General features: G+C 34.6%; 1 protein-coding gene across 2 annotated transcripts in view; it reads right to left on the reverse strand.

Moving 5' to 3' along the window:
- The window catches only part of CSMD3 (CUB and Sushi multiple domains 3), a 545585-nt gene that overhangs the window by 96713 nt on the left and 421861 nt on the right, over positions 1–27011 (reverse strand). For both annotated transcript variants that reach the window (XM_009995351.1, XM_009995350.1), the window contains 8 exons: positions 26065–26268; positions 23321–23445; positions 19667–19763; positions 17643–17747; positions 10959–11077; positions 7872–7941; positions 6879–6995; positions 1572–1781 (listed from right to left, as the gene is read on the reverse strand). In XM_009995351.1, coding sequence (XP_009993653.1) covers positions 1572–1781; positions 6879–6995; positions 7872–7941; positions 10959–11077; positions 17643–17747; positions 19667–19763; positions 23321–23445; positions 26065–26268 — 1047 coding nt within the window. The remainder of the gene's footprint in view (positions 1–1571; positions 1782–6878; positions 6996–7871; positions 7942–10958; positions 11078–17642; positions 17748–19666; positions 19764–23320; positions 23446–26064; positions 26269–27011) is intronic.

A 27011-nucleotide genomic window follows, 5' to 3' on the forward strand; every position in this document is an offset into this window, starting at 1 on the left:
GATCAATTTGAAGTAAAAACAAAAGTACTAAACTAAATAATAAAAGCAGAGGACAAGGAGTAGGTAGGTGGCTTTCAACCAGAAGAGCTGCTAAACCAAGATATATATAATTTCAAAATCTTATCTAGAGAAGGGGTCATTTCCCAATGTAAATCTCATCTATCTTTAGAGGAAATCCTTGAAATTATGGTTCAATGAATATGACTTCTATATGTGCTTATACAATACAGACTATAATACTGAATAATGTTACTGAGCACACGGCTAAGCACCATTTCTTGGGAAAGAGGCTGGGGGAGGTATGTCTGAAGTTCACAAAAACATGAAGACTGAATGTGACAATGTCATCAAATCCCATAGTATTAGAATTAAGAGCACGACAACAACTGTGAGTGCTAGCAGAGTCCAAAAGAAACTAGATTAACTTCTGTACTTTTTAAAGTAGCACAGAACACATCTTGGTGATCTTTTTCAAGAAGATTTAAAACATCAACTTCTTATTACAGAACTGAGAGCAAAGATGCTACGTAAAATCTGCAAATTCAGAAGATCACAGACTGTATGTTTGAAAGAATCTTTTGTGGTTAAAAACACAAACATAAACCTTTTTAAAATTCTTTGACAAATAACAGCATGTACAAAACTATTACTGTTACTATTAATAGCAATAATGATAGATGCTTTAAAGTCTCTTACTGCCCTCTTAGCAGTAGATTTTAAAGTTCTCTTGCTCCTACACTCTGTATCGTATTTGAAATAAGAAGTGAATAAAAACTTGTTACACAATTTAAGTCATCAAATTACTTTTTTAAAAACATTTTTTACAGTGGCTTACTTCCAGAATGTTACCTAGAATTCAATTCAGACTTACTACTTTTGAAAGAGTAATAGAAGACTCCTCTAAAGTAATCTTAAATCAACTTTAAAGCTCTTTAAATTATCCATTGCCATTACTCATATAATGAAACTATGTATCGTTCAAAATATACATTTGACCTTTTTTTGTGAACTGTGGTGATCTTTTAAATGAATCTGCAAGTATTTTAAGTAGAATTATGATCCTGCAACCTTCACCAGCTTGGCACGACCTTTTAGGGTAAAACTGAACAAGAACTTTCCAGTGATATTGTCAGCTAGGTAATAAAATTGATTTGGACATTTCTAAGTTGGCATTATTCAGAACTAGCTTCATGGATCCAGTACTCTAAAATGATAGTTAGATTTCCCCATTCCAGAATCCAAAACACAAACTGAGATTCTTATATGCTTACAAAGATCGATTAATAGAGATGCTTACTTTGTAAAGCCATGCAATGTAAATTAATATGGCAACTTAATTCAGATACGGGTAATTATCTGTTTGCCTACATTTGAACTGCTTTTTAAAAAGAATATACAATTATTTTTCTTATTTCATCATACTTTTCTGCATTCTTCTGTTTTAACTTCATGCATAACACCCTGGTTTGCAACACAATTCTTTTATTTCAAGTTTATCTTTTAGGATTGCCAAAAGAAGTCACAACCTTCAGCAGCCACCATGTACCCACATAAGACTGTCAAAATCTTACCTTGATATACAATATGAAACCCTTGTTTGTTCTGTGAGTAATCACTGTGAAAGTATAAGCTGGTTTCATGAGTTGTGCTGAACAGAGAGGCTGGTAGCTGAGGGCCACTTAGTCTCCCAATAACAGTGCTAGTTTCTGTAGATCCACTCCTAACTTCTAAATAATCATGTATAGTCTCCGTTGAGAAATTCAAAAATTGCAAATGAACACCTGAAAAACAAAATCCACCACTATCAATACCAGGAAGAAAATAAAGTATGCATATTTTACACAAACAATATCAGAAAATAATGTAACCAGTGGAAATGCATGTGAAAATATGCTCCCAAATACAGTCCATGGGTTTCAGTTTGAAGCATTCTTTCTTCTCATGTATTACTAATTCTGAGAGGCTGGCAAGGAAAGAAATGCTAACACTGAAATATAACCATGATTTAAAGCATTGAACTGTAGGTATGCCACTTTTTGGCAAAGTTTCCTGTTTGTGCATTTAGGGCAAAATTGACTTCCGAATATTGAATATGTTCAATTTAGTTAAATCTTTCTTTTCAATTGCATAAAAAACTGCATTAAAGTTTCCAGCTCTATTAAAAGAAAAAATGCTTTGTGAGCCACACCTGAAAAAAAAACCAAAACAACAGTGGCAGAATTCTACTCCTGAGGTATTTCAGTTGTACATAAACTGATCTTGCTCTGCTTATATATATATACGTATAAAATATATAAATGTATATAAATAATGTATGCTGCTGAAGTCAGACCAGGAGTGTGGGTGTCCCTGGCCTGTGGTACTAGGTCTCAGTTTGGTGAGACTGCTGTGTGTCAATGGTGGGGAGAAAATTGGCACCAGCTACTAGAGTCAGACCAGGGGTATGGGTGCCCTGCAGCCTGTGGTATTAAGATACTGAAGCAAGTGAGATGCCATAGTTCTCTCCCCTTCCTCTCTAAGGTTCTGGGATTGGAATGGTGTGTCCTCAAAAGCAGTTACTGGAGAGACCAGTGTAAAGTAAGTTGATCAGTGGTGGCAGCTGGAACAGATCAGTGGGTCACAGCCCATGTGCCTAGTGCTGGCTGCTTGGAGTACAAGTGTCTATATCTTCACCAATCCTGGTGTATGGGGAGATATGTATGTGTCATCTGCTAACAAAATTCAAACTAGACTAGCTGGTGAGCAGGAAGGCCTTGGGTTCAGGTGAGGATATCAAACAGTCAGAAAGTCCATGCTGATACACCCAGGGGACTTGTGAATGTGGAGTGCACGAGGAGCAAGTGTGTGAACACTGTGTGTTTGCATTGAGCTTTAAGCTGGATGAATCATCGGGTAGGGGACATGTGGAGGAGGTAAGCAGGGCAGAGATCCACACAGAAGTGCCAGGTGGACACTCAAGGGTTCTGCAAATATGTTTGATCTTGTGAACCTAGACAGTATTGTGTGTGTGGCTGTGCTTGTTTTACATGAGTCCTCTATGTAGGTGCTGTTGAAGGCAGCACCTTCTCTGTGGCAGTATGTGTGACCAGCCATGTCAGTGTCCTCTGTGCATGTGTGTCTGTGCTCAATTTGTTACTGTTTGAATCTGCAAATGGAAAAGTGGCAGCCCTGTCCCTCAGCGTGGGAAGGCACCTTGTGTCCATGGGCACAAGCTGGGCTCCACTGGCTGGGCAGAAGAGGCCTGGGCTTGAATGGCTGGAGAGGGTGGCCACACTCCTTATATAATTTAACACATATTATATATCTTTTTTTTTGAAACACAAATACGTAAATTGTGTTATCTAACAATCATTCATCGGTACCTCTCCTACTAAACATGCAGTTCAACTATTTAATTCTCATACAGACACTGCGCCATATGGTCTTATCTCAAGTAACAAGCAATAGGACCAGAGAAAATGGGCTCAAGTTGCACCAGGGGAGGTTTAGATTAGCTATTAGAAAAAACTTCTTCACATAAATGGTAATTAAACATTGGAATAAGCTGACTAGGGTGGCAGTTGAATCACCATCCCTGGAAGTATTTAAAAGAAGTTTACATGTGATGCTTAGGAACATGGTTTAAGCACTTGGCTTGGTAAAGTAAGGTTAATGGTTGGTTGAGTAAAATTATGGTTGGACTCAATCTTAAAGGTCTTTCCAACCAGATAAATTCTGCAATCTTGCCAATAGAAAATTCTGATTATTTGATTCAGTAAGGAATACGAAGGTAGCTTACTATCCCTTAGTAAGTAACCTTACATGTGGCAGGAAAAGAAAAAAATGCTCAGCAGTTGAGTAGTTATAGGGCTCTTTAAAGAGTTTCCTGCTTATACATATTTCTATGCAAGGTCCAACAAAGTAGAACTGGTATTTTGTCTGGAGTTAGTGCAGCTATGGAATGATAATGGAGATGTTGAGTCTGCTGGTGCTTCTGGCTAAGATTATCAACATGATTTCATAAGAAATTGAAAGTAAAATATATAATGTCATATTAATTATTGAACAGTCATGAATTATTTTGTAACTCCTAAACTGTAATAGCTAAAGTGTTTGTTACTGCCTTTTAGAGCTTTCTCCCCAGATACCATGTACCATTTTATCAATGGCTTTCTGAACCACATACCATTTTCTACATTAGAGGAAAAAAAGGTTGAGACATAATTAAATTACTGTTACCTTGATAATTTCTGTCTCTCTTTATATGAAGATAGTCTATATGTGATAAGAAAGCTTCTGCTTTTAATTGTCTTTCTTTTAATTTTCCAGCCTTCAAAATATTTCCTTCACAGATGACCCAGTTATATTCACTTTGCTCTTTCTCTGTCCGTATTATTTGTAGGTTTAGCCTCTTGTTCTTGTTACCCAAATACTTGTCCTAAGTTTAAAGTGCCATTAGTAACTGCCAACTCATGCTTTCTCACTGCTTTTTTTTTTTCTTTCACCCACTTTGTATTGTTCAATAGAAAAACAGCTCTAATATATTTTTACCCATCATTCAGCTCTCTGTACTCTACTGTCTTTCACTATATGAGCCTGAATCATATCAGTCTTCCAAAGTATGAATCCTTTACTCAGCCTATAGCTCCTGCCTTTGTTTGTCTCAGACGTCTGCTTGTTAGACTGTATTTTTCTGTGTTTTTTGCAGTTTGGACACCCCTATTCAATGAGTATTTAATATTTTTATATAAGTGTTAACCAAAAATCTCAAAAAGAAAAGCAACAAATCATATACAATAACCTTGTAAGTTGTCTGAATCAACATAGTGGTATTGGGTTAGATTAAAACATCAGCGAATATGAAGTGGAAAAGCTTATGATCTGTAACTTCTAATCAGAAAAAAATCTTGTTAGAAGCACATAAACATGTGAAAGCCTATAGAAGGATTCAATGATGGTGTTTTTGAGTTTTTCTGTTTACTACGAAGAAGAGTTACTGGACTAGAATCACAGCATCTCTAAAGCCAGTAACAGCCATTACTTTTCAAGTGTAATTATTTTCATCTTTACAGTGAAATTTTATTTTATTTTTTAATTCTGTTTTAATTACATCCTATTTAGAAATCGTAAAAAGATGGCAAACACATTTCATTCTGTTTTAATATTAGCTTAGCACATTTCAATCTGTTCACATTTAGTTTTCTTCTAGAATAAGGACATTTTGTTTTCTTACATGTTAACTGGAAACAAGCAAGAATCTGCATGGGATCTGAAGATTCTAGATAGATTTACAATTCATGATGAAACAGTAGAAGCTGCAACATCAAGCTATCTAATATTCAGGTAATGGCACAATTTAAGTATTAATGCTACCTATGAAATGTTAATATAAAAAAATGAATTATTGACTTGAATATTGTGACTTCTAAACAAAATGCAAACATAACAATTAGGTTCTATGTGGGAATCTCTGTCCTGGCATAATGTATTTCCCACAGATTGATGCTGTTAAGTCAGTGTTACTGAATGTTTAATATTATTCAGTTTAAACAAACCATGCACAAAAAATTGCTTTCATTTAAATGATAAATGAACCAGGCTCACAGGACTTAAAATTTAAAAGATCACAGAAGTTCTTCTTAAAAACAGGAGAGAAAGAATCTGAACAGACACAGAAGGCAGAAACTATTTCGGATGTCACATTCAGTTACTGTGGAAGACTTAGAAATTCTGTATTATCAAGTAAAGATGACAGAAGATGGCAAGTGTAACATAGAAAACAGTAAGGCATGTCTGAAATTCATGTCTGAAATGCATGCCATTCAACTAGCATGTAAAGGAAAAAAAAAATAACCAAGTGCACATGCTCCTACAAAAGTGCCACAAGTATAAAAAAATAGATGACACAACTGTATTGTCATGCTTTGAAAAAAGATTTTGCAATGATAAGATATATAGGAACCACTCCAAGTTGCTCAAGAGATTGGACAATGTAAATGAAATGCTGACATTAACTATGCAAAATCATGGTAATAGAGTGAAGTTCCAGTGACCAGAAACAAGTCTGAAGATACAGAATTTGTCTATGTGAAAGAAACTTCAAAACACATGAAAGACAAAAAGGGGCTCAACATGGATTTACTACAGAAAATCACAGATGATCAGCCATTATTTCCTTCTATTATTAAAATGACAATGGGAGAATTGTGGCTATATAACACTCTCACTCTGCTATGACTTTTAACTCAGTCTTCTACAGTATTCTCATGTAGAAGCTGAACATAGATGAAGTTGATAAATGCAAGTTAAAACTGTATGTATTGATGATATATGTTAAAAATTTATAGAACTTCAATGCTCCAAGAAAGATAATCCAACACCCAATGTCCAGATAGTAGCCGGTAACAAGTGCAATAATCTATGGGTTGATACAGGAACTTAAAAGTATTCGATGTCTTAATGAGAAACCTTGATATTGTCAATTCATCCTCAACAAATGTGTGGAGGATGCTATACTAGAGGTCATGGATGATATACCAAATGGCACAATATAATGACAATATAATGATTTAAACTGATGCTGACTTGGTTTAAGATATTAGTGATGAATATTTGTTTGGTTTATGACATTGCAAAGATAAATCAAGCCTGTTAAGTTACAAAATTGTGCTTAATTCTAATGAAACAATTTTGTCCTTATCAGAAAAATGTACTATATGTTAAATGAAAAACCAAGAGCCATGTCATTTTAATTTTGTTTGTTTGTTTAAGGCTTTAGTAACTTCTTCAAATTAGTTCTAAATTTTTTTGCCAGGATAAACACAAAAATTTTATAAATATGCTCAGCATTTTGAATTCATAAAAATCCCAACAAATCTAAGCCATGAAAGAACACATACCAAAACCAATAGGCAGCTTTATTGTCCATGTGCAATCCAAACTGCTAGGATAGTTACCAGGAAACCCAGGGCTGAGGATCACTCCGCTGAAGTCTGACATGCCACCCCCACATTGTGCTGCAAAGAAAAGCAAAGACATTTTTCAGGGGAGTAGAATGAATTAAAATTTTTCTGGAACATTGAAGATCCTTCTAATATTAATAACATAATAATAATTAGGTTTATATTTCATAAAATAAATGTTCCTTTACCACTAAATATTTGTAACAAAGTAATTTACAATTACATGCTTTAAACATATGTATCCACTCTGAATTAACTAGGTGTTAACTAGGGGGACACATGTACGTAAAAAGAGGATAGATGTTTAAACTGTGTGCATCACTCTTGTAAACAGGCAAGTGACTCACATCAGCTCTCAGTAACACTGAAAAAATTCCACATTATTTTGCAAAGGAGCACCTGAATAATATAATATACTTAGACACATTTCAGATGTTTCATTTGGGCTTCTGGCAGGATTTCAGTATTTTTCCCAATAATATTAATATGGTCAAATACATATTTTTATTTCAAAAATTATGTATCTCTTAAAATTGGGTAGGCATGCCTTATGTTGAACTTACTAGAGATGAACATACAATGCTTTTTTATTTTAGTATTTTCTGTAGTAGTCACCACTTTGCTGTGGAAATGATTCATAAATAAATTAACTATGTTTTCAAGGGTGTCAGGAGGTCTCAGCACTGATAGTGAATTGATGATATATTCTGACTAGAACATACTTCATTCTTTCTTTTTCTGATTGGATATTTCAGAAAAGCTTTGCCAAAATAAATGTGAAGTATGCTTCAAAAATTTTTAACTTGATCCTTTTAACTTTTAATTAATTCCTTCTACTTCTCCCTGCTCTTTCCCCCTGTAACTTATTTTTTAGTTCTCTGGCTTTCTCATTGTGGCATACTTGAGAGAATTTATGTATGCTGAACATACCTAAACATATTGGAATTGGATAATTCCATCTTCTTACCGGTCCAGGCATACAGGTGATATGTGAATGTCCCTAAAATTACACAATATTTACTAGTTCATATAATTAAACATATACAATATATGGATATCATTACTATCTCAACAAATACAATTTCTAAACATCATCAACATATTAAACACTAATGTATAACATTTATATCATACATTGTGAATTTTGTCATACCTTCAATATAACAAATACTTAAATATGTGACTGTTAGTCCACCAAAGAATTGTGCATATGCCCTTCATATTATTCCTAACAGTATAATAGCACCTAGCCAAATACTTATATTACCAGATCTCACATAAATCAAGGTTCTAGAAACTAAAGATCTAATTGAAGCAACATTTACATAGTACTGATCTGCATAATTTGTGGAACATAATAAAAATATGCAAATTATATACATTATACAGTACTGACATTACATCTTAAATTCGTAATACTTGTCCTAGATGCAATCCTTACCCTCACCCTTAAACAGTTGGCTTAGGTTGCAAAAGCTGACCTATTTAAGGAATTCCTTTACAACATGTGTCCCTTTCCAACAGATGAAGTGTTGTGATTTCAAGGCAATCTGTTATAGATAAATTCCAAGACACATCAGAGTGACCCTGTTTTCTTAATCAGCTTAAAGTAATTTTAATTGTCTTCAGCAAACAAAAATGAAAAATCTTAAGAGAAAACTGTACTTGGGATATCTTGCAAAGCCATATAGTATACACACTTCTATGACCTAGTAGAAAAAAATCAGTAGCTTTTAGCCTTTATTTTCAACATTCATATGAAGACAAAAGTTAGGTTTTCATGTTTTATCTCCTTATCAATTCAGAGCCTTTGGCATTTGAGAGAACCAAGTCTCTCTAAAGCATCCATGGTAATCATGAATAGTGTGTTAGTCAATCTGCAACCCACTCTTTTTCCCTCGTAGAAGAAAAGTAAACACATTCTCCCTAGTGCAAGTAGGCATGTCTGCTCATTGATAGAAGAAAAAAAAAAATAATTAAGAGGAGAAGTCATACTGCATAAGTCCCAAAAACAATATGGCAGGAAGAGGTTTCCTTAGAATGATAGAATGTCTTTGGTTGGAAGGGACCTCTAAAGGTCATCTAGTCCAAGCCCCCTACAATAAGCAGGAACATCTCATACTAGAACTGATTGCCACATCAAGCCTGACCTTGAATCCTTCCAGGGAGGAAGCCTCCACTTCCTCTCTAGGCAACCTGTTCCAGTGATCCACCACGCTCATATTAAAGAACTTTTTCCTAATGTCCAACCTAAATCTGCCCTTCTATAGCTTGAAACCATTAGCCCTTGTCCTATGGTTACATGCCCTAGTGAACAGGTCTTCCCCAGCCTTCTTACAGGCTACTTTCAGGTACCAGAAGATCACTATAAGGTCCCCCCAGAGTCTTCTTTTTTTCAGACTGAACAACCCCAACTCCCTCAGCCTGTCTTCTTAAGAGAAGTACTACAGCCCTCTGATCACTTTCATAGCCCTCCTCTAGACATGCTCCAACAGGTCTACATCCTTCTTGTTTTGGGGGCTCCAGAGCTGGTCCAGGCGAGGTCTCACCAGGGCAGAGTAGAGAAGCAGAATCACTTCTCTTGATCTGTTGGCACACTTCTTTTGGTGCTGCCCAGGATGCATGTGTAAAAAATATTTGAGAGGTTGTTCCCAAGCAAGAGCAGATAAAATAAGGCAATACGAGAAACAAACATCAACAGTCATTGTCAATCACAGAATATTTCAGTCGTTTTTGAAATGCTAGAAGGCTGTAGACATAACTAGGAACTGTGTCTTGAATGGGAAACTAGAATACAAGTCCCAAATCCAAACAGCAGTTGAGATCTGTAAGCAGGCGAGTTTATTTAGTTTCTATTACTATACATAAACCTCAGGTTAAAAAACCCCACAACTTTTAGTCCAAAAATGGAATTCAGTTTTTTGTTTTGTTTTGTTTTGTTTTTTACCCTGGTATATAGGTCTTCCCAGAATTATGTAAAATAAATGTTTGAGCTTGTTAGTGTTTTTTAAACTCCACTTCAATTACTTAGTCCACCACTAATCAACATGTGTTACAGGCCAGACTTATGTTAATGAAGAAAGAAAGGCAGGTAAGTGATCCTTTTTGCTGTTTTACTCCAAAGTGATTGGTAACTCCATTTGCAGTAATCATGTGCTGCATTGATATTTTTTACAAAACTTTTTTGTCCCTTTAAGACCTTTCCTTTTCACCATTCATAGGTAATGTGATTGTTTTCTCTCTTTTTACAGTCTCAAAGAACCAGATAAAACAGATGGTACAGTCTGATGAGTCACAAATAAGAAAAAAAATAGCTGTTGAAAACAGTAAACTATTAGTTGGAATCTTAATCCTTTTGGGGAGTATCTCAAGTGGAAAAAATTGTCAGTTTGGGATTTGGTTCTACAGTGTAACTGTACAAATTTTTTATAATGGTTTCAGGATCTTTCCTGTAGGTAAGCAAATTCCTACTGGTTATATATTGTAAGTAGCTCAAAGAGGAAAATTACTCACTATGACAATCACTCCATTGCCCCTAGTTTTACTTTTTGCTAATAAAAGTGTATAGCAAATTTGCTGGGCAAAAAAAATACTCATTATTTATTTATTTTTTTTATAAAAGACACCAAGAAATTACTGAATTTACTGAAAAAAACAATTATTTCCTTTCCCTTTCTTCTTATTCCTCCTCTTCCCTTAATTTCTTTTTCCTCCTCTACATAAAGAACTACTGATAAATACTCATCAAATGATTTACCAGCACTGCATAGCTCAGTCATCAATAATAGATAGCAACCTATAATCACTAATGCAGGTGAATCACAGAGCTATACACTTCTGATGGAGTATTTTAATAGTTGCTAATTAAAAAATTGGCAGAAAAGCCTACCAGTCATGCAAGGTTATCACATGTTCACAAATCCTGAAGAGTTCAGTGTCCATTTCATAGTGACATACATAAACAAAACCATACTAAAGAACAGAGAAGCACCACTTAAAACTGAAAACTTGGCTCACCTGAAGAGAATAACCCTGATCACACTGGAAAGATACCACATCTCCAACCATGTATCTGTCTCCAATTTTGATGCCATTGCTTGGTGTCTGGGGTTCAGGACAAGAATCCAAACCTATAGCTGTGAAAAATTGAGACGTGTAGACATTCTAAGGAACATAGAATAATTTTTTAGATTAATATAGAACTTCCAGGTACATTGTATATAGGCACACTGTAGAGTTTATATGTAAAGTATATGTATTAGTATATATGTTTTAGGAAGTTTTTGGGTACCAGCAGTTAGTCTGTGGACAAGCAAGTGGTATATTATTTTGGAATAACTGTTCTATAAGGAGAAAAAAAATCTTTCCTGAGTAAAGGAAAAGTTAAGAAATAATCAGAATGGCAACAAACACTTTCCAGTAAGTTGTAGTCTCAATAAATAGTCTCCTCTAAATTTCCACTATCTCCTGGCTCAAACTCATTCATTTCCATCTACAGTCTCACTCCTAATTACAGCCTACCAAATTGAAACTGGGAGCACCCCTCATATTCCTATTCCAGCATCTGTCCCAAGAGAACATTTCTTCCAGAGCAAAGTATAACTGCTTACATGCATTCAATCCCTCACAGGTCTGACTTGTGACCTAATCCACAATTTTTAATGAAGTATCTAAATATCTCTTCTATTGCAATGGAAGCTAGTTTGCCAAGAGACAATGCATTTTTTCATGGTAATCAAAAAAAGGAATAAATGCATTCTTCATTGCATCTACCCAGGAAGATACATGACTACATGAATATGGGTATTATTAATTATAAGCAGCTCAGTTACCCTCTTTGCCTACTGCAAGAATTACATCCTAACTAGTTGTGAAGCCAGGGCTGTGAAGCAATCAGTACACTGTGTAATAGGGCAATGTTGTGGAATTCAACAACAGCACAACTTTAATATACTCTTAACCTCTGTGTGTTTAAAATGTTATTAATGTAACTCATGACTTCATGTAAGAATGTCATTAAGTCTACTAATTCAAGAGTTGTACAAAGATATATTTTTTTACTGTATGTGATGCATAAGGAATTTGAAGCAATTTATAAAGCATACACAATATTTTGTGCATCAGTATTAGTTTTCACTACAATCATTTTAAAATAACATTGTATTGTAAAAAAGCAATTAAAAATAAATTTGCATTTGGCATTTAATAATTATAGATTAAACTGGTAATCTAGTTTGTAATTCCTGTTCTAAAAATGCATTGGGCATATAAAATTTTACATAAAACCATATTAAAAGAAAAAAAGGTTTGAACTAAAATCACTGGAATCTACAATCTGTTTATACGAGTACAGCTCAGGAATATAAAAATACAAACTTCCAGCTATAAAACATGATTCAATTCGAAATTGCAAAAAATCCTTAACGCCTTTGCAGTTCTTTTTTTCTCTGCTGAGAACAGTAATATTTTTACTGCAGATACCTGTTAATGGGAATGAGAAACAACTGATACAGATACACAGATGGGCAGTTGTACTCTTTACTTTTCATCACTGTTAACTTTGTGATTTCATTTATTTATTTATTTATTTATTTATTTATTTATATTAAATAATGTGCATAATTTAGCAACAAAATCTTCCCAATACTCACTTGCATAATTTTATGTGGCAAGGGATGTTGATACTTTGAAAAATATAGTAGTTGTTTCAAGGCTTTCTTCTGCATGTTCACAGCAAAGGATGCAAAATTCCTTACTCTGGGACAGTAATACTTTTGCATATGCTGATCATACACTTAGCGTTTCCACAGTGTTCCCATATTTGCTGTGTACAAAATGATGTATTTTGCAACCTGTTTCTATATAATGTATTATTTTTCTCTTTCAAACTCCTATTTTCTCTTCTCAAACTACATACAAAAAGAACATCAAAGAATGTATTTTGAAAATGGCTGATGGGCTTTGATTCAATTTTTACATTTCAGAGACCCAGACGGTGATCCAGCTCACATATAAAATACAAATGCAAAAGAACAGCAGTACTTGGCTTACACAGATCACAGTCTGGTTTGAACGGGTAAGGAAAGTGTACTTTTCAGTTTCCAATTACTGAACTTTCAGCTGAAATGCAAAACCTCATTATGTGAATACTCAGTCCATCCAAAGTGAAATGATTTCATTTAAATGCTTTTCTCAGATCAGGTATCTTAACAGCTCAAACCAGATCACAGATATTCATCCTATTGTGCTCTTGCTTCAATTAATAAAACAATGCCTGGAAAAAAATACTGTATGAACATGTACAATGCCTTTCAACAAACTGAAGCATAGCAGGGTTTGTTGCCTTCCCAACTGAGCACTAGTTCAGACATCTTTTGTCTTTAGAGTGTCATGATAGTTATTTCCATGAAATAATAAATGCATTCATAAACTGCACTTTGCTAATTATTGACTCATTTGTGGTGCATGACTAGTTCCTTGAACCGCATTATACTACTGTTTCAGTATAATGTGTTAGATTTTTAAACTTCCACAAGCAATGGCATTAGAAAGAAAAGAGATTTTAACACATAAAACATACTTCCAGTGTCTTCTAATTTTTAGATAAGAAGAACTGTATATAAAGTAAATAAGCTATTTTATGCTATCTTGCCCTTCTCCTACAGCTTCTGACTAAATATAAAAAACTACAAATGAAATTTTGTATAATACACTCTGGAACAACACAAGTCTTAAAGTAATAACCTTTTTTATTTTGTAAAGTTGTTGTTATAAAGTAATGGAAATGTTCTCTTATCTATGATATTAGAATTGCAGATTATACAGTTTAAATACATAGACTTTTAGGACTTAAATTTTAGAAAAAAAATGTGTGTGTAAAAATTTTACTCATTTTAAGTAGATACTGAGTATTGTAGAAATTATATATGAAGCAATCTTACAGACTCACCTAATCTCAAATAATACTGCTACTATTTATACACCATAATCAGTTACCTAATTAGCAAACTTCAGTTAGGAAAAAATAAGGACTAAATTACGATGTATAGTGACGTAAAACATAGAACAACATATATGTGTTTAACAAACCATTTTGAGATGCTCTTTGTGTACATACTTCAGTTGATGTGATATATTTGCATATTAAAGTATCCATCATAATACATAAATTCCATTCCATGAATGTAGCAAGAATTTAGGGATTCAATAAAGAAGTTCAAAAGACATGCCTGACTGGACAGCATGAAAAACCTATTAATAAAGGATGAAAAGGGATATTGGAAATGATACAGAATGAAATCTTCTTACAGAAAACTGCTGCTGAGCTAAAAAAGTAATCATTTTGGTAAGAGAAGTGCACTTCCTCTCAGATTTTTGTCTCCTAGAATGCATGAATGCACTACATATTGAACAAAAAATGTTTATGACTAACTCTCTTGAAAATTGTTTAACATAAATATTGAACTCTGATGTGATTTTCAAAAAGAACTGTGCACCAATACTTCAAAGTTAAAGACTTTAATGTAGCTGACTCCTCATTACAACCTCTGTCAGTATAGGCTCCAGTAAAATGCAAAGGATGTATGAAACACTCAAACTAAAATGTGGCCATTTCTTTCTATTAACCATCTCTAAAAACATAATAACATATTTTAGAGCAGCAAGTCTTATCCGAGAGTCAGAGATGACCCGCACAACAGAGGAGCGTGAGCTCTGCTCAGATCAGTGCATGCCTGGAGAAATGTCAGTAGAAAGACAGCAGTATTGTGAGCGGGATTCTGACAAAAAGTCCTGTCTCTCTATTGCAGGAAGCTGCAAGAGATGAACATCCAGAAAAAAAAGCTACAGATGAAGAAAAAGCAACAAAAACAAACACGTAAAAGTTTCCTTTGTTTCACAGGTAATAGAGACTATGCCTTTCTTAAAAAGTAGCGATGAGTAATAGTCATGGATCTATGAACTGAAGCTGGTGCTTAGGACTCAAATTCCAGATAAAATGCTAAACAAAATTTTTTTAGTATTGGTTTTATTTAGCCCGGTTCTATAGGCTGATCGCCCACTAGTGGCTGAAGCATTAGCTGAGATGTTGAAGTACATACTTTGTTTTGCATGACAGGAATCCATATTGCATGCTCTGAAACCATGCTTGGGTTTGCATTTGTTTCTAATAAGATTATAGGTTTAGACATTGTTTTGTGACTTCCTCACCACATCACAAAGACTGCATAATGTTTTAATCACTTATCTCTACCACTTGCACAGGAAAAGTTAATTATTAATTTTGTAAAATAGTGTAATTCACTGAGCTACTGGTTAGTTCAGTATCTACAGAGGGATATGAACATTCTTTCTTGAATCACAAATTTTCAGCATATACTTTGGGTTTACATACTCACTCAGAAAACATATTACATATATATGTACAGATTCACACATGCAGTCTCATATAAATCCATGCACACACATATAGCCATTCTTCTTGGCACAGACAAATACTTTAAACCACAGAATAGTGAGATCAACCAAAAATACCCCAAAACAAACCAAAAACCAAACAAACCCCACAAAACCACAACCCAAAAATCCCACAACACACAACCTACAATCTCAGCGACTAAAGCACTAGAGCATGCCCTGAAGTTCCTCATCTACACATTTCCTGAATACATCAAAGGATGATGACTCAAGGACCTCCCTGGGCAGGCTGTTCCAGTCCCTAACCACTCTTTCAGTAAAGAAATTCTTCCTAATATCCAATCTAAACCTCCACTGCCACAATTTCAGGCCATTTACTCTGGTCCTGTCATTTTTCACTTGGAAGAAGCCAACACCCACCTCCCTACAACCTCCTTTCAGGTAGCTGTAGACAGCAATGACGTCTTCCTTTAAGCATCCTCTTCTCCAAACTAACCTTCCCTAGTTCCCTCAGTCACTCTTCATATGACTTGTTCTCTAGGCCCTTCACCAGCTTGGTGGCTCAAATGATACATTATGAAATCTTTCTTTACTTAGAGGTAAAACTTGTGTACTGGCAGTGCACTACAAATGTCAGTTATTTGGAAATGTAGAAATATACACATGAATTTTACTTTCACGGGATTCAGTACCATTTTACTTTGTTTTCATAAATTCCTGTATTTTTTTCCCGCTGAAGTAAATGGCTGAGAGAGTATCTGCATTTGAAGGAAATGGCAGCATAATTCTAACCTATAATTAATGTTTAATTATAGACAAGCGATCAGGCAGCACTTTTGTAAAGCTATGTTCTCCAACAACCAGACTATGGGATTTGCATACTGTAAAACTGACAAGAAGTAACCATGACACAATTATGAAGATCAGACACCAGAACCAATATGAGAAGAGGGAACTGCAGAGCTGAGAAGAAAAAAAAACAAACCTGCAACAAATTATTAGTGATTGCCAGAATTCCTATCAGTCATCTAATGCAATCTCATTCAGACAGAATGTTTATAATTATAATCCTTTCCACTGATGAGGTACTCATCAATAATGAAAACATTTGCTGTGTACTCACCAACCTGTGAGCACTTGTCAATTAGTTAAGAAGCACAGTTGGTATTCTCACTTTATTTGTTCTCTCATTTTCACTGGGAGTGATTAATTTTCATGTCTTACACATATATATAACACATACCATATAATACATATTATATAGTACACATATTATTGTATTGGGCACAATTTGCAGCTTTGGATGAGAGGTGGTGGGTTGTGGGACTGCAAGAGTAGCATCTGTGACTATGGGCTGTGCTGGATATAGTTGGTTCTAACCAGCCCTAGCCAGTTCCAGTGGACCCAACACAGGACACACGTGCAGCTACCTGAGAGCTTGTGGTGCCTCTGGACCATTCAGATGTGCCTATGTGAAAAAATATTTAAGAAAGAAAAAAAAAGTGTTAAGTACCAAGAAAAGTAGGACAGAGAGAAGAGCATGACCAAGCAGAGGCTGCAGCTGAAGCATCTGGCTGAGCAGAGGCTGAAGCCCAAGTATCCACTACAGAGTGTAGCGTGTTCTTCACTGAAGAACAAAAATGTGGGGGGGGGGGGCCTGTCAAGAGGAATCTGGGGAATTTTTCATAATGGTTTCTTTGTCATTATTTTTGATCCATAACAGATCAGTAATTAATCATTCATTGGCAAAGAACTAAATTGAGACAGCCTAAAGCAGTATGCTGGTTTTGCCTGCAACAATTATATAAATACATTATATCTGCATTTACTCCTGGATGCTCTAAGTTCAAAAAAGCTTTAAAGGGAGGAATCTGGGGAATTTTTCATAATGGTTTCTTTGTCATTATTTTTGATCCATAACAGATCAGTAATTAATCATTCATTGGCAAAGAACTAAATTGAGACAGCCTAAAGCAGTATGCTGGTTTTGCCTGCAACAATTATATAAATACATTATATCTGCATTTACTCCTGGATGCTCTAAGTTCAAAAAAGCTTTAAAGGGAGCAAAACCAAAATAAAGGTGAAAGCAAGACAAACTAAACTTCCTCGTCCTTACAGTACAGGCTTTATGCCTGACCTTACTCTCTTGGAATAAAATGAGGATTTTACCAATTAGTTGGAATAATGGTGTGTAGCTCATTATGTGCAATAGAACAGAATATTCCTTCCCCCCGCCCCACCCCAGTGTCTGGAACCAGCAAGTACTCTTAGTTTCTGCATTACCTGTATACTCAAGATGAAATCCAGCAGCTGAAACACTGATATCAGACTGAAAATTTAGATACAGATTATTTGATGTGCTGTTGAGAAGTGGAGGTATGGTTATTCCTGAAAAGAGAAATCAAAACATTATTGAAACACACAGAAACTGAGCTAAATACATACATAAATATGTGTGTGTACAAAAAGAGAAAAAGAGAAAGAGAGGAAAGGGGAAGAGCTGATGTGAGATGGGGAGAGTAAGTCCACATAACCAGTTTAATGATATTTTATCATTATGGATGTTATCAAATATCTGACCCTAATAAAGTTTTATTACATTTTCAGTGCACCAAAAATATCAGAGACATGAACTGTAGATACTTAGGGCAGCAGAGTCTAATAAAAAATTGTATTACCATAGAATCATTTAGGTTAGAAAAGTCTTTTAAAATCATCAAGTCCAACCATTAACAAAATGCTGAAGTCCACCACTCAAACCATGTCCCTAAGCACCATGTCTACCCATCTTTTAAGTACTTCTAGGGATGGTAATTTTACCACTTCCCTGTGCAGCCTATTCCAATGCTTGATAACCCTTTTGGTAAAGAATTTTTCCTAATATCCAGTCTAAACCTCTCCTGGCTCACCTTGAGGCCATTTCCTTGTGATACGGGAGAAGCGACCAACACCCACCTCGCTACAACCTCCTTTTAGATAGTTGCAGAACGCAATAAGGTTTCCTCTCAGCTTCCTTTTCTTCAAAATAAACACCATTTCCATCAGATACTCCTCATTAAGACTTATGCCCTAGACACTTCATCAACATTGTTGACTTTCTCTAGAAAGGCTCCAGCATTTCAATTTCTTTCTTGTAGTGAGGGCCCAGAACTGAACAGAGGATTCAAGGTGTAGCCTCACCAGTGCCGAGTACAGGGGCATGATCACTTCCATAGTCCTGCTGGCCACACTGCCTCTGAGATAAGCCAGGATACTGTCGGCCTTCTTTGCCACCTGGGCACACTCCTTGCTCTAATTCAGCCATCTGGTAATCAACACACCCAGGTCTTTGCTGAGCAGCTTTCCAGCCGCTTCTCCCCAAACCTGTAGCATTGCCTGGGGTTGTTACAGAACCAGCACTTGGCTGTGTTGAATCTCATACAATTGGCCTCATCCCCTTCAATCCAGCTTATCCAGATTCCTCTGTAGTGCCTTCCTAATCTCAGGCAGATCAACACTCCCACCCAACTTGGTGTCATCTACAAATTTACTTATTTAATACCCTCATCCAGATCACTGATAAATACATTAAAGATAACTGGTCTGCATATTGAGGCCTTGGAAACGCCACTTGTGACCAGACACCAACCGTTTTTAACTCCATTCACCACAACTCTTTGGGCCCACCCATCCAGCCAGTTTTTTATCCAGTGAAGTCTACACCCAAATTTTAAAGACATTTATCCACAAAAGGAGAAATATTTACTAGGATCCTTAACTGGAATAATTTTAAATGTAAGATCCAAATATTACAAGCAGCTCTCAACTGCTATTTTGTGGGGCTATTCTTACAAATGTGATTTATTTGTGTTTCAGCACAAGAAAAGACAACAATCTTACTGTCTGAGAGCTCATCCTGTACATATTAATGAAGTAGGATAAAGGAAAGCAAAACAAACAAACAAACAAAAGTTAGATAACATAGCTTCTTTGTTTACCTAAAATAAAGAATGCATTATTTAGTTATGCACAATTTCAAGTGGCACCTTTTTTAGAGGTCTGTAATTCTGGACTCTGCTATAAGAGTGGGTAAAAAATGAGATTAATAGATACCTAGTTTTGGAGTCTCTGAATGTAATTTAATTTCTAACATTTTCAAATATTCCTCTTTCTGAAAATCCACTAAGCAATTATTGATTAAAACAGATTAATTATTGTTGGTTATAGGTGAAAAAAGCACACACACACACAAAGAATTAGAAAGAGTTGTGTCTTTACAATAAAGAGTTGAATGTATGAAACACTTATTGTAAAATCTTCCCAATCACCTGAATAACTTCCAAGCCTTGGAGCATTGTTGTCAGCACCATCATAAAAGTCTAAGGAATCCCAGTTGTGTTCTGTGGCAAAACTCACCACTTGCACCTATGAAGAAAAAATATGAGGTAATTAAATAAACTTCTTCCCCTGTTTATTCTAGAACTAAGACAACTGCAAGTTGTATCATCTGTTGCTTTCAACCATAAAAAGTTGTGCCTTACTCTCGTTGTCAAAGATAAAAGAAAATCATAATTAAGTGAATGAAACTGCGTAGCAACATTATTTGTATTTAATTGTCAATTCAGACTTCTACATCCTGCGACCTTTAGTAACAACCACATAGTACCTCTGATGAGAGTCACACAACTGTGGAAATCATCTAGGTATAAAATATTATTTCCTTGTTGGCAAGACATTGAAAGGAAGACAAAAACCAGTATTGTTAATTACTGCATTTTTGGGGGGATTCTTTCTAGCTTATCCAGGACCAAAAAGAGTCCCACAGTGATGCATACTGTTTCATCTACCTTGCCATATTCAATTCTCTCTCAAGGTAAGAGCAAACTACTGTGATTGGTTACCTTCCTCATTGACTCTTTGCCCAAGGAGGTGCAGTCACTAGCACGTTACAAGCAAAAGGCAGAACATTCACTTAATTCCTTCCAGAGGTGACAACATATTTTCACCCATAAAAAGATGCAAAACAACAAAATGACAGCATGCAGAAGGGAGGATATATCTCTTCTCATACAGTGAAAAACATCCTGACAAAGTTAAGAAATGCCAGTTTCCTGGTCCTGTTATGGAGAGAAGAGGGAGGGTCCGGTTTCTTTTATTTTAGTGAAATAACTTTTTAATGAAAAGCATTTTAAGAGTCACAGATGCACTGTTCACAACCACTCTCAAAAAGCTGTACCTCAGAAACTGTTAGAGAATTATACTCCTTTTACTGTTTTTCTGCCTCACTTTTCCTCCCTTTTATTTTCTCAAACCTTCAACAGAATTAATAAGCACTGGTTCCAGTAACACTAGGCAATTAAGTTATTTTTATAGATGAAAAGTGGATCTGTTCTCTTTTTTTTGGTTCACAAGAGGTTTAAGTTAAACTTACAGGTGTTGTCTGTACCAGGAAAATTTCTGAAGACATACAGAATTGAAGTGCAGACATCTAGGAAACCTTCATGATAACTAATTTTTTTATTTTTTTTTTATGTATTTTCAGGGCTATACTGCTGGTGACTACAGATTTTATATTTGTCATAAAAACACCTAATTTAAAACATCTTCTTTCGTGTGACTGATGCTAGTTGCTCTAAATTTACCATGTAGTCAATAAACAGACATAACCTCAGGCAGTGATTCAGAGCCAGAGCCTGTATTAGATAGTTTGAATTATCGACTCAAGGTGCCTTTCTGCCCCAACTTTATAAGGAATCATAGTACAGTAATTTGCTGATATAAGGTATTTAACTTAGGTGCCTGAAGGCAGGCTTTTAGTGCACACTATTCATATTTACCTAAATATACTTTTAAACTTCCACTTTTTGATTTGGTATGAGACCACTCAGCATTTAGAGCTGCTCACGCTGTTTCAACAACATAATCGTACACATTGATAACTGTTAAACCTAAGTAGTTTAAAATTCCATCTGCACATTTCACAGAGGAATATGCATTGGTGATATGTTCTTTTCATTTATTTTAAAGCTGAGAAAGTGTCTTTGTTACTTGGAGGGAATAAACATTGGTCAGGAAAAATGTCCAGATATTTTATGCCTTTACATGAACACAAAAGCAACAGCTATCACAGTCTCTTAAACATATGCATTTGTGTGCAGCTTCAGGTTGATCAAAATCAGACACCCAATTTTCAAATGTTGACTCAAGTCAACAAGATTTTGTCAGTAATAATTCTGTTTTCATTTTTTTATGTCATTTGTATGTATAAAGATGAGTTGTGAAAAATAATACTATAAAAGTAGTATGATGATTTCTAATATATATTCTGTCTGACTGATCCTATAACACCTGAATTCAGTTTGTTACAGCAAAGACTTTATTTTCCTCAGATCGAGTCTTGAAAATCAGACAGGATTCAAAGGATCAAGCATGAATGTCACACTTCATGACTGTTCTCATTCAAGGACAATATTAAACATTCTACAGATCTACTTACAATTATACAGACATGCCCATGAAACTGCTTCTGTGGTCATTACATTTATATGAGTATAAAATAAATAAACTTATTCAGTAACTGATAATAGAAAGGTAGGATGGTATTCTCTAGCTCAGCCAAAAAACCCAAAACTTGGCAAATTGGAATAAAAGCTATCAGCAAATATATTGTTTTATTATGAAGAATATAATCCAGATTAGGCACCTAATTTGAAATCAAAGCCAGAAGTTTAATCACCTAATGCAGTCTGAGATAAGAGATAAACACTTCCAAAAATCAACAGTGAATGCCTAGGTCAGGATGACAAATAATTAATAATTTAAATCCTCTGAAGTTTCCTTCTAGTGTTTAACTTACATTACTGATTGTAGAAGAAATACATAGAACAAAGGATCCTAACTTGTCAACTGTGTAAATTAAGTAGTATTCCTTAAGATCAATCTCAAACCTGATTTAGGTTGCTAAATACTATTATTAATGGATACTCATGGCTTTGAAAATTTAACTCAGAAATGTTAGCATGTATGGACTTAGATTGTATTTACGATTATTTCTATGCTCTTTTGTAAAGTATTTTCTTTTTTTATGAAGTCTTTTTAGTTATTAAAAAAGAATCTTTTTTTTTTTCTGACTTTTTTCTCGAAGTAGCAAAGCATAAACACACTATTTTTAGAGCTTTTCTTGACACAGTAGCACATCTTAAAAGCTCTGTGATGTTATTTAGCAAGAAGCTTTAAGCAACAATGGATTTCCTGATTTTCATTATTAAATCCTTATCTACAGAAACTGAGCTCTTTATTTATTCATTTTCTACAGTAGTTATATTTTGAACCAAGGGTAGACATACAAAACTTTCTACCATGGTTCCTGATATGGGCTTTGCTAGGAATTTGATCAGGTTATGCTTATAAATTCTAATTTATTAAACTCAATTGTGTTTTTAATAACTATATTTCTGTCAGTTTCTTTAGTGAACTCTAAAGAGATATATATGACTTGGGTTAATGGATACTTTTCTGCTATGTGTTCTATGAACTTCTGAATCTAAATTTTAGGCAATGAGAATTCTGACAATGTTTTAAAGGCCCAAGTCCTGTCCCGTGTGGAAACATAACTTGTCTGTGGAAGCAACCCACCTAATTTCTTTCTGTTAGAGAATTTGTTTTGAGAGAGGAAAAAAAAAAATCACAGGAAAGCTTCTCTATTTTTCCTAGCTTTCAAGGAGTCACCCACCTACTGAAATAACACATTGGAAGTAATTGGTGATTTTTTCAAAGTAAAATTTTATAGTATATCTTTTAAGGTTTTTTTGTAAATGTTATAACTTTTAACAACTGTGTGAAGAAAAAGATGTGCAATAAAGTCCGTTATGAGAATCATTAGTGAGACAGAAAAATTTATGAAGGAATGCTCTTCTCGTGCTCTTGTATCAGGATAAACAATTTTAAATATGATGACCACAAGCAAAACTAAGTATACGTACTTGAATCCCAGCTCCCTCTGGTACTGTGATCTTCCATACACAATTCAGATTGTTGTCATAAGGCTCAGGATAACCAGGAGACAAAATGGTCCCTTTGCGCTTTGTTAAAATTCCACCACAAGGCACTGAAAGGAAATGCACAAGGCAAGAACATAAGTATGAAACCTCAAAAGTGGGAAAAGTTATTGTAAAAGCTTACACAATTTTCAGCACATCATGGCTGAAAAACCTTTGTAAATTTATGTTACATTTAAAAAAAAAAATCACTTTATGCAAAGAAAATCTTGTATCTCAGAAACCTGCTTTTAATTGACTAAAATAGAACAAAAGAAAATGAGATTTCAGCTTTCTTTAAAAAAAACCAAAACATTATTTTTAAGGGTTAAGAAGGAAGTTTTAACAGTTATGTATTGTATTAGCATAAAAGATAAAGACATGGTAAAAAAAATTTATATATATATATATTAACAGTGCTACTTTATTGCTGTTTGAATAATTAATATACCAGTCTCAGCTCCTGAGCTGTCTTCTTTCCTTGTGTGAGCTATCCCATTACAGATTATGCATCTATCACTTTAGGAAACAAATTGCTAAATGCTTGCAAGACTGCAGTCATCATATCCATGGCTATGGATAAATAAAAGTGTTATACATAAAATAGTACAGAGACATTCAGTATCATCAAATTTCTTTTCTGAATGTTCAGCTTCAGTGTATCTTATCCAAATCATTAGATGCTTGAATAGGGACAAAGAATGTTACACCTTAATCTCGATACATATATTCTGCTGGTATAGAAGAAGTTGAAGGAAAAAATCGATGTGATGGTTTACCAAAACTGTTAGAAACTAATGTTGTCACTTCTATACAATAGTACTAAGTTCTAAAGGAATTTCATTGGATAAAAATATAAAGATTTAGAAAATAAGAGTATGCAACTTATTTTAAAAATAAATACTGTAGCTACATTTTGTGTGGCATGTAATTGATATAATCTGTCGGGGACTACATGGATAAACCAAAGGTCAGTGTCACCTAAAGTGTGTACATAATTATTCATACAAGGATGAACAGATGATGAACAGAAATGATTGATGTCTACTATCTGTAAGGAAATATTCAAGCGTTCACTAGAGTTAAGGCAATTTAATGTGGTCATGTCTACCACTTCAATTATGCAACTGATTTAGTTCAATGCAATTTTCACCTCATCTATGTTTTATCACCTTTATTGGCTCAGTGATTTTCACACATAAAGTGGCCTGCGACTCTATCAGTTCAACTTGCCTAGAGACAGACAGCTGCCTATTCCACAGACTAAATAATATATAAAATATCCATCATATACTTTGATCAATGGCCAAAATGACTGTTTCAACACTTTGCTGAGGTGTTGCTATATCTGAACAACAAAGAGAATACATGTAAAAGGGGTAAACAGTACAAGTCTACTGATTTAACAGTAATCACTGAGAATAAATGAAATACAGCTATACACTTCCGCTTCCTATTGATATATAAATTGTGGTTCTATTCCTGTATCTGAAACATTATATGTGGATATTAGCTGAATAATCATACTTTATTAATATTACCCACTTGGAAAAAAAACACTTTATTTTACTGAAAACCACTCAGAATCAACCATGCACGATCAGCTGATTAGCACAGAAGATTCAGCTCTGTCTAATGAAAATGTATTACGTATTTTCCTTTCCTCTACTCATCTAAAACTCTGCTCATATACTTCTTAATGCTGGAGTCAATATCATAATGTGTTTTTTAAAATGGGCTAGGATCATTTTAATAAAGAAATCTGTTCTCTGTCAAGAAAAGTAAAGTAACTTGAACTTGTATGTATAATTACTCTTTTTGTTGGAAAAGGAGTTCTTCACATGTCTCCATTCTCAAAATTAATAGTTTTCAGCATATTCAATACACACAAAATTAATGTATGATGCAGTCAGTACTGCATCATAGATACGGAAAATGTTGATAACGTTGCGAAACACCTGTGCAAATTATAATACATTTTAACTCATTTATGAACAACTGATTTTTTTCCATACAAAAACTCAAGTGAAAATATGCAAATGTGTCATATTTGCCCTGGACATAAATCTATGGAAAAATGTACCACTAGAATTTTACCTCTTTACTACAGGGCTTTTCAGCACAATCACCAAATTTCCAGTTGATGCAAATAAGCTTTGTAAATGTCAATGGATGCACATTAATTTAAGAATTTAATATTAAGACTTTAATCTTGTGTGAGTACAATGAGACAAAGTATATTTTCTGATATGAAAAATTGCTGGTTTTTTTCTGACAAGCAATGAAATATTAGCATAACTACTTCTAAATTTTTCATGTAGTAATGCTCCTTCTAATAGTTTGCAATACCTTGTTTGAGATCTGCAAGGTGAGAGTATCTTAGTCTTGCAAGTAGTCAGGGCACAAATTGATATTTCTGATTAAGCCAGGGACTGTCACTGATGTTCATGTACAAGAAGATAACGTCTAATTTATAGCAAGAAAGTATGTTCATGAAGCTTTTGAAATGTCACAGCAAGGTTAGAATAGAAGGGGAAATAAAATCTTAACCTTGAATGAAGAAGAAAGTGAATAAAAGCAAGCAAGAATGAAATACTGTACAGACAAAAAAGAAGAAACACATTCAGCTGGAGAGAATGGTCTACACTTTATGCAGTAATTAGTGATATTAAAAAACTTGAAGAACTCACCAACACATGTAGGGAGTGAATCATTCCACTGTGCCAATGCATTTGGTACTGTATCACATCTAATTGCTGTTGACCCATGGAGGATATAGCCTGGATTGCATTCAAAAAGGACTAATGACCCAACTGCAAACTCATTTCCAATCCTTTTTCCAAATCTTGGTTCAGGCACGGAACTACACTGTGTTGCACTTGTTCTTGGGACAGCTGCAAACATATAAATAATTGTGGATTCTTATTTTTAGATTCAGTGTAGGAATCCAGATTTTGAACCCCAAACATTCCAAATTTATAGGAAGTAACATTTGTTTATTTGCCAGTTAGGAACATTTTAATCATCCCCAAATGAATACTGACAATAGGATTGCATATTTTTTATGTTTGAGATACTATTGAGAAGAGCATAGCACTGAGACCCTTGCAAAGATTAAAAGAAATTTATAAAATCCACACTGAAACCTTTCTAAAATGGCACTGAAAGGAAGTACTAGTATGGAATATTCAGCTAATACACGTTTTCAAAATAGCGTTCCTGTGTCAGATAGATACTTACATTTATTTCTATGGATTTCTAAATATGTATTCTGTCAGATCAGGATGTAAATTTAATGGAAGAATAAATTGGAGTTGCAAGTATTGATGTATAACCATTTCTGTGTTTGACGCCTAGAAAGGCAAATTATGTAAAACAACAGAAGTATCTTAATAACAGCAGTATCACTGTTTCACCCATGGGTGATAACACTTCCACCTATTCATATTTAAATTGAGAGATAAACCAGTGTGAGCAGCCAAGTGGTTAGTTAGGCAGGTTAGCAAACAGAAAGAGCTGCTTTGTATCACTGACTAGTTATATTTGGAACCTCTCATGCTTCTTAAATATTTGATTTAGGCTTTAAAACAGAGATAAAAGAATGATCCTAAAGATTTTTCAAAATATACAGAAATAG

This window comes from Chaetura pelagica, unplaced genomic scaffold (assembly GCF_000747805.2).
Source record: "Chaetura pelagica isolate M959 unplaced genomic scaffold, ChaPel_1.0 scaffold53, whole genome shotgun sequence".
NCBI lineage: Eukaryota > Metazoa > Chordata > Aves > Apodiformes > Apodidae > Chaetura > Chaetura pelagica.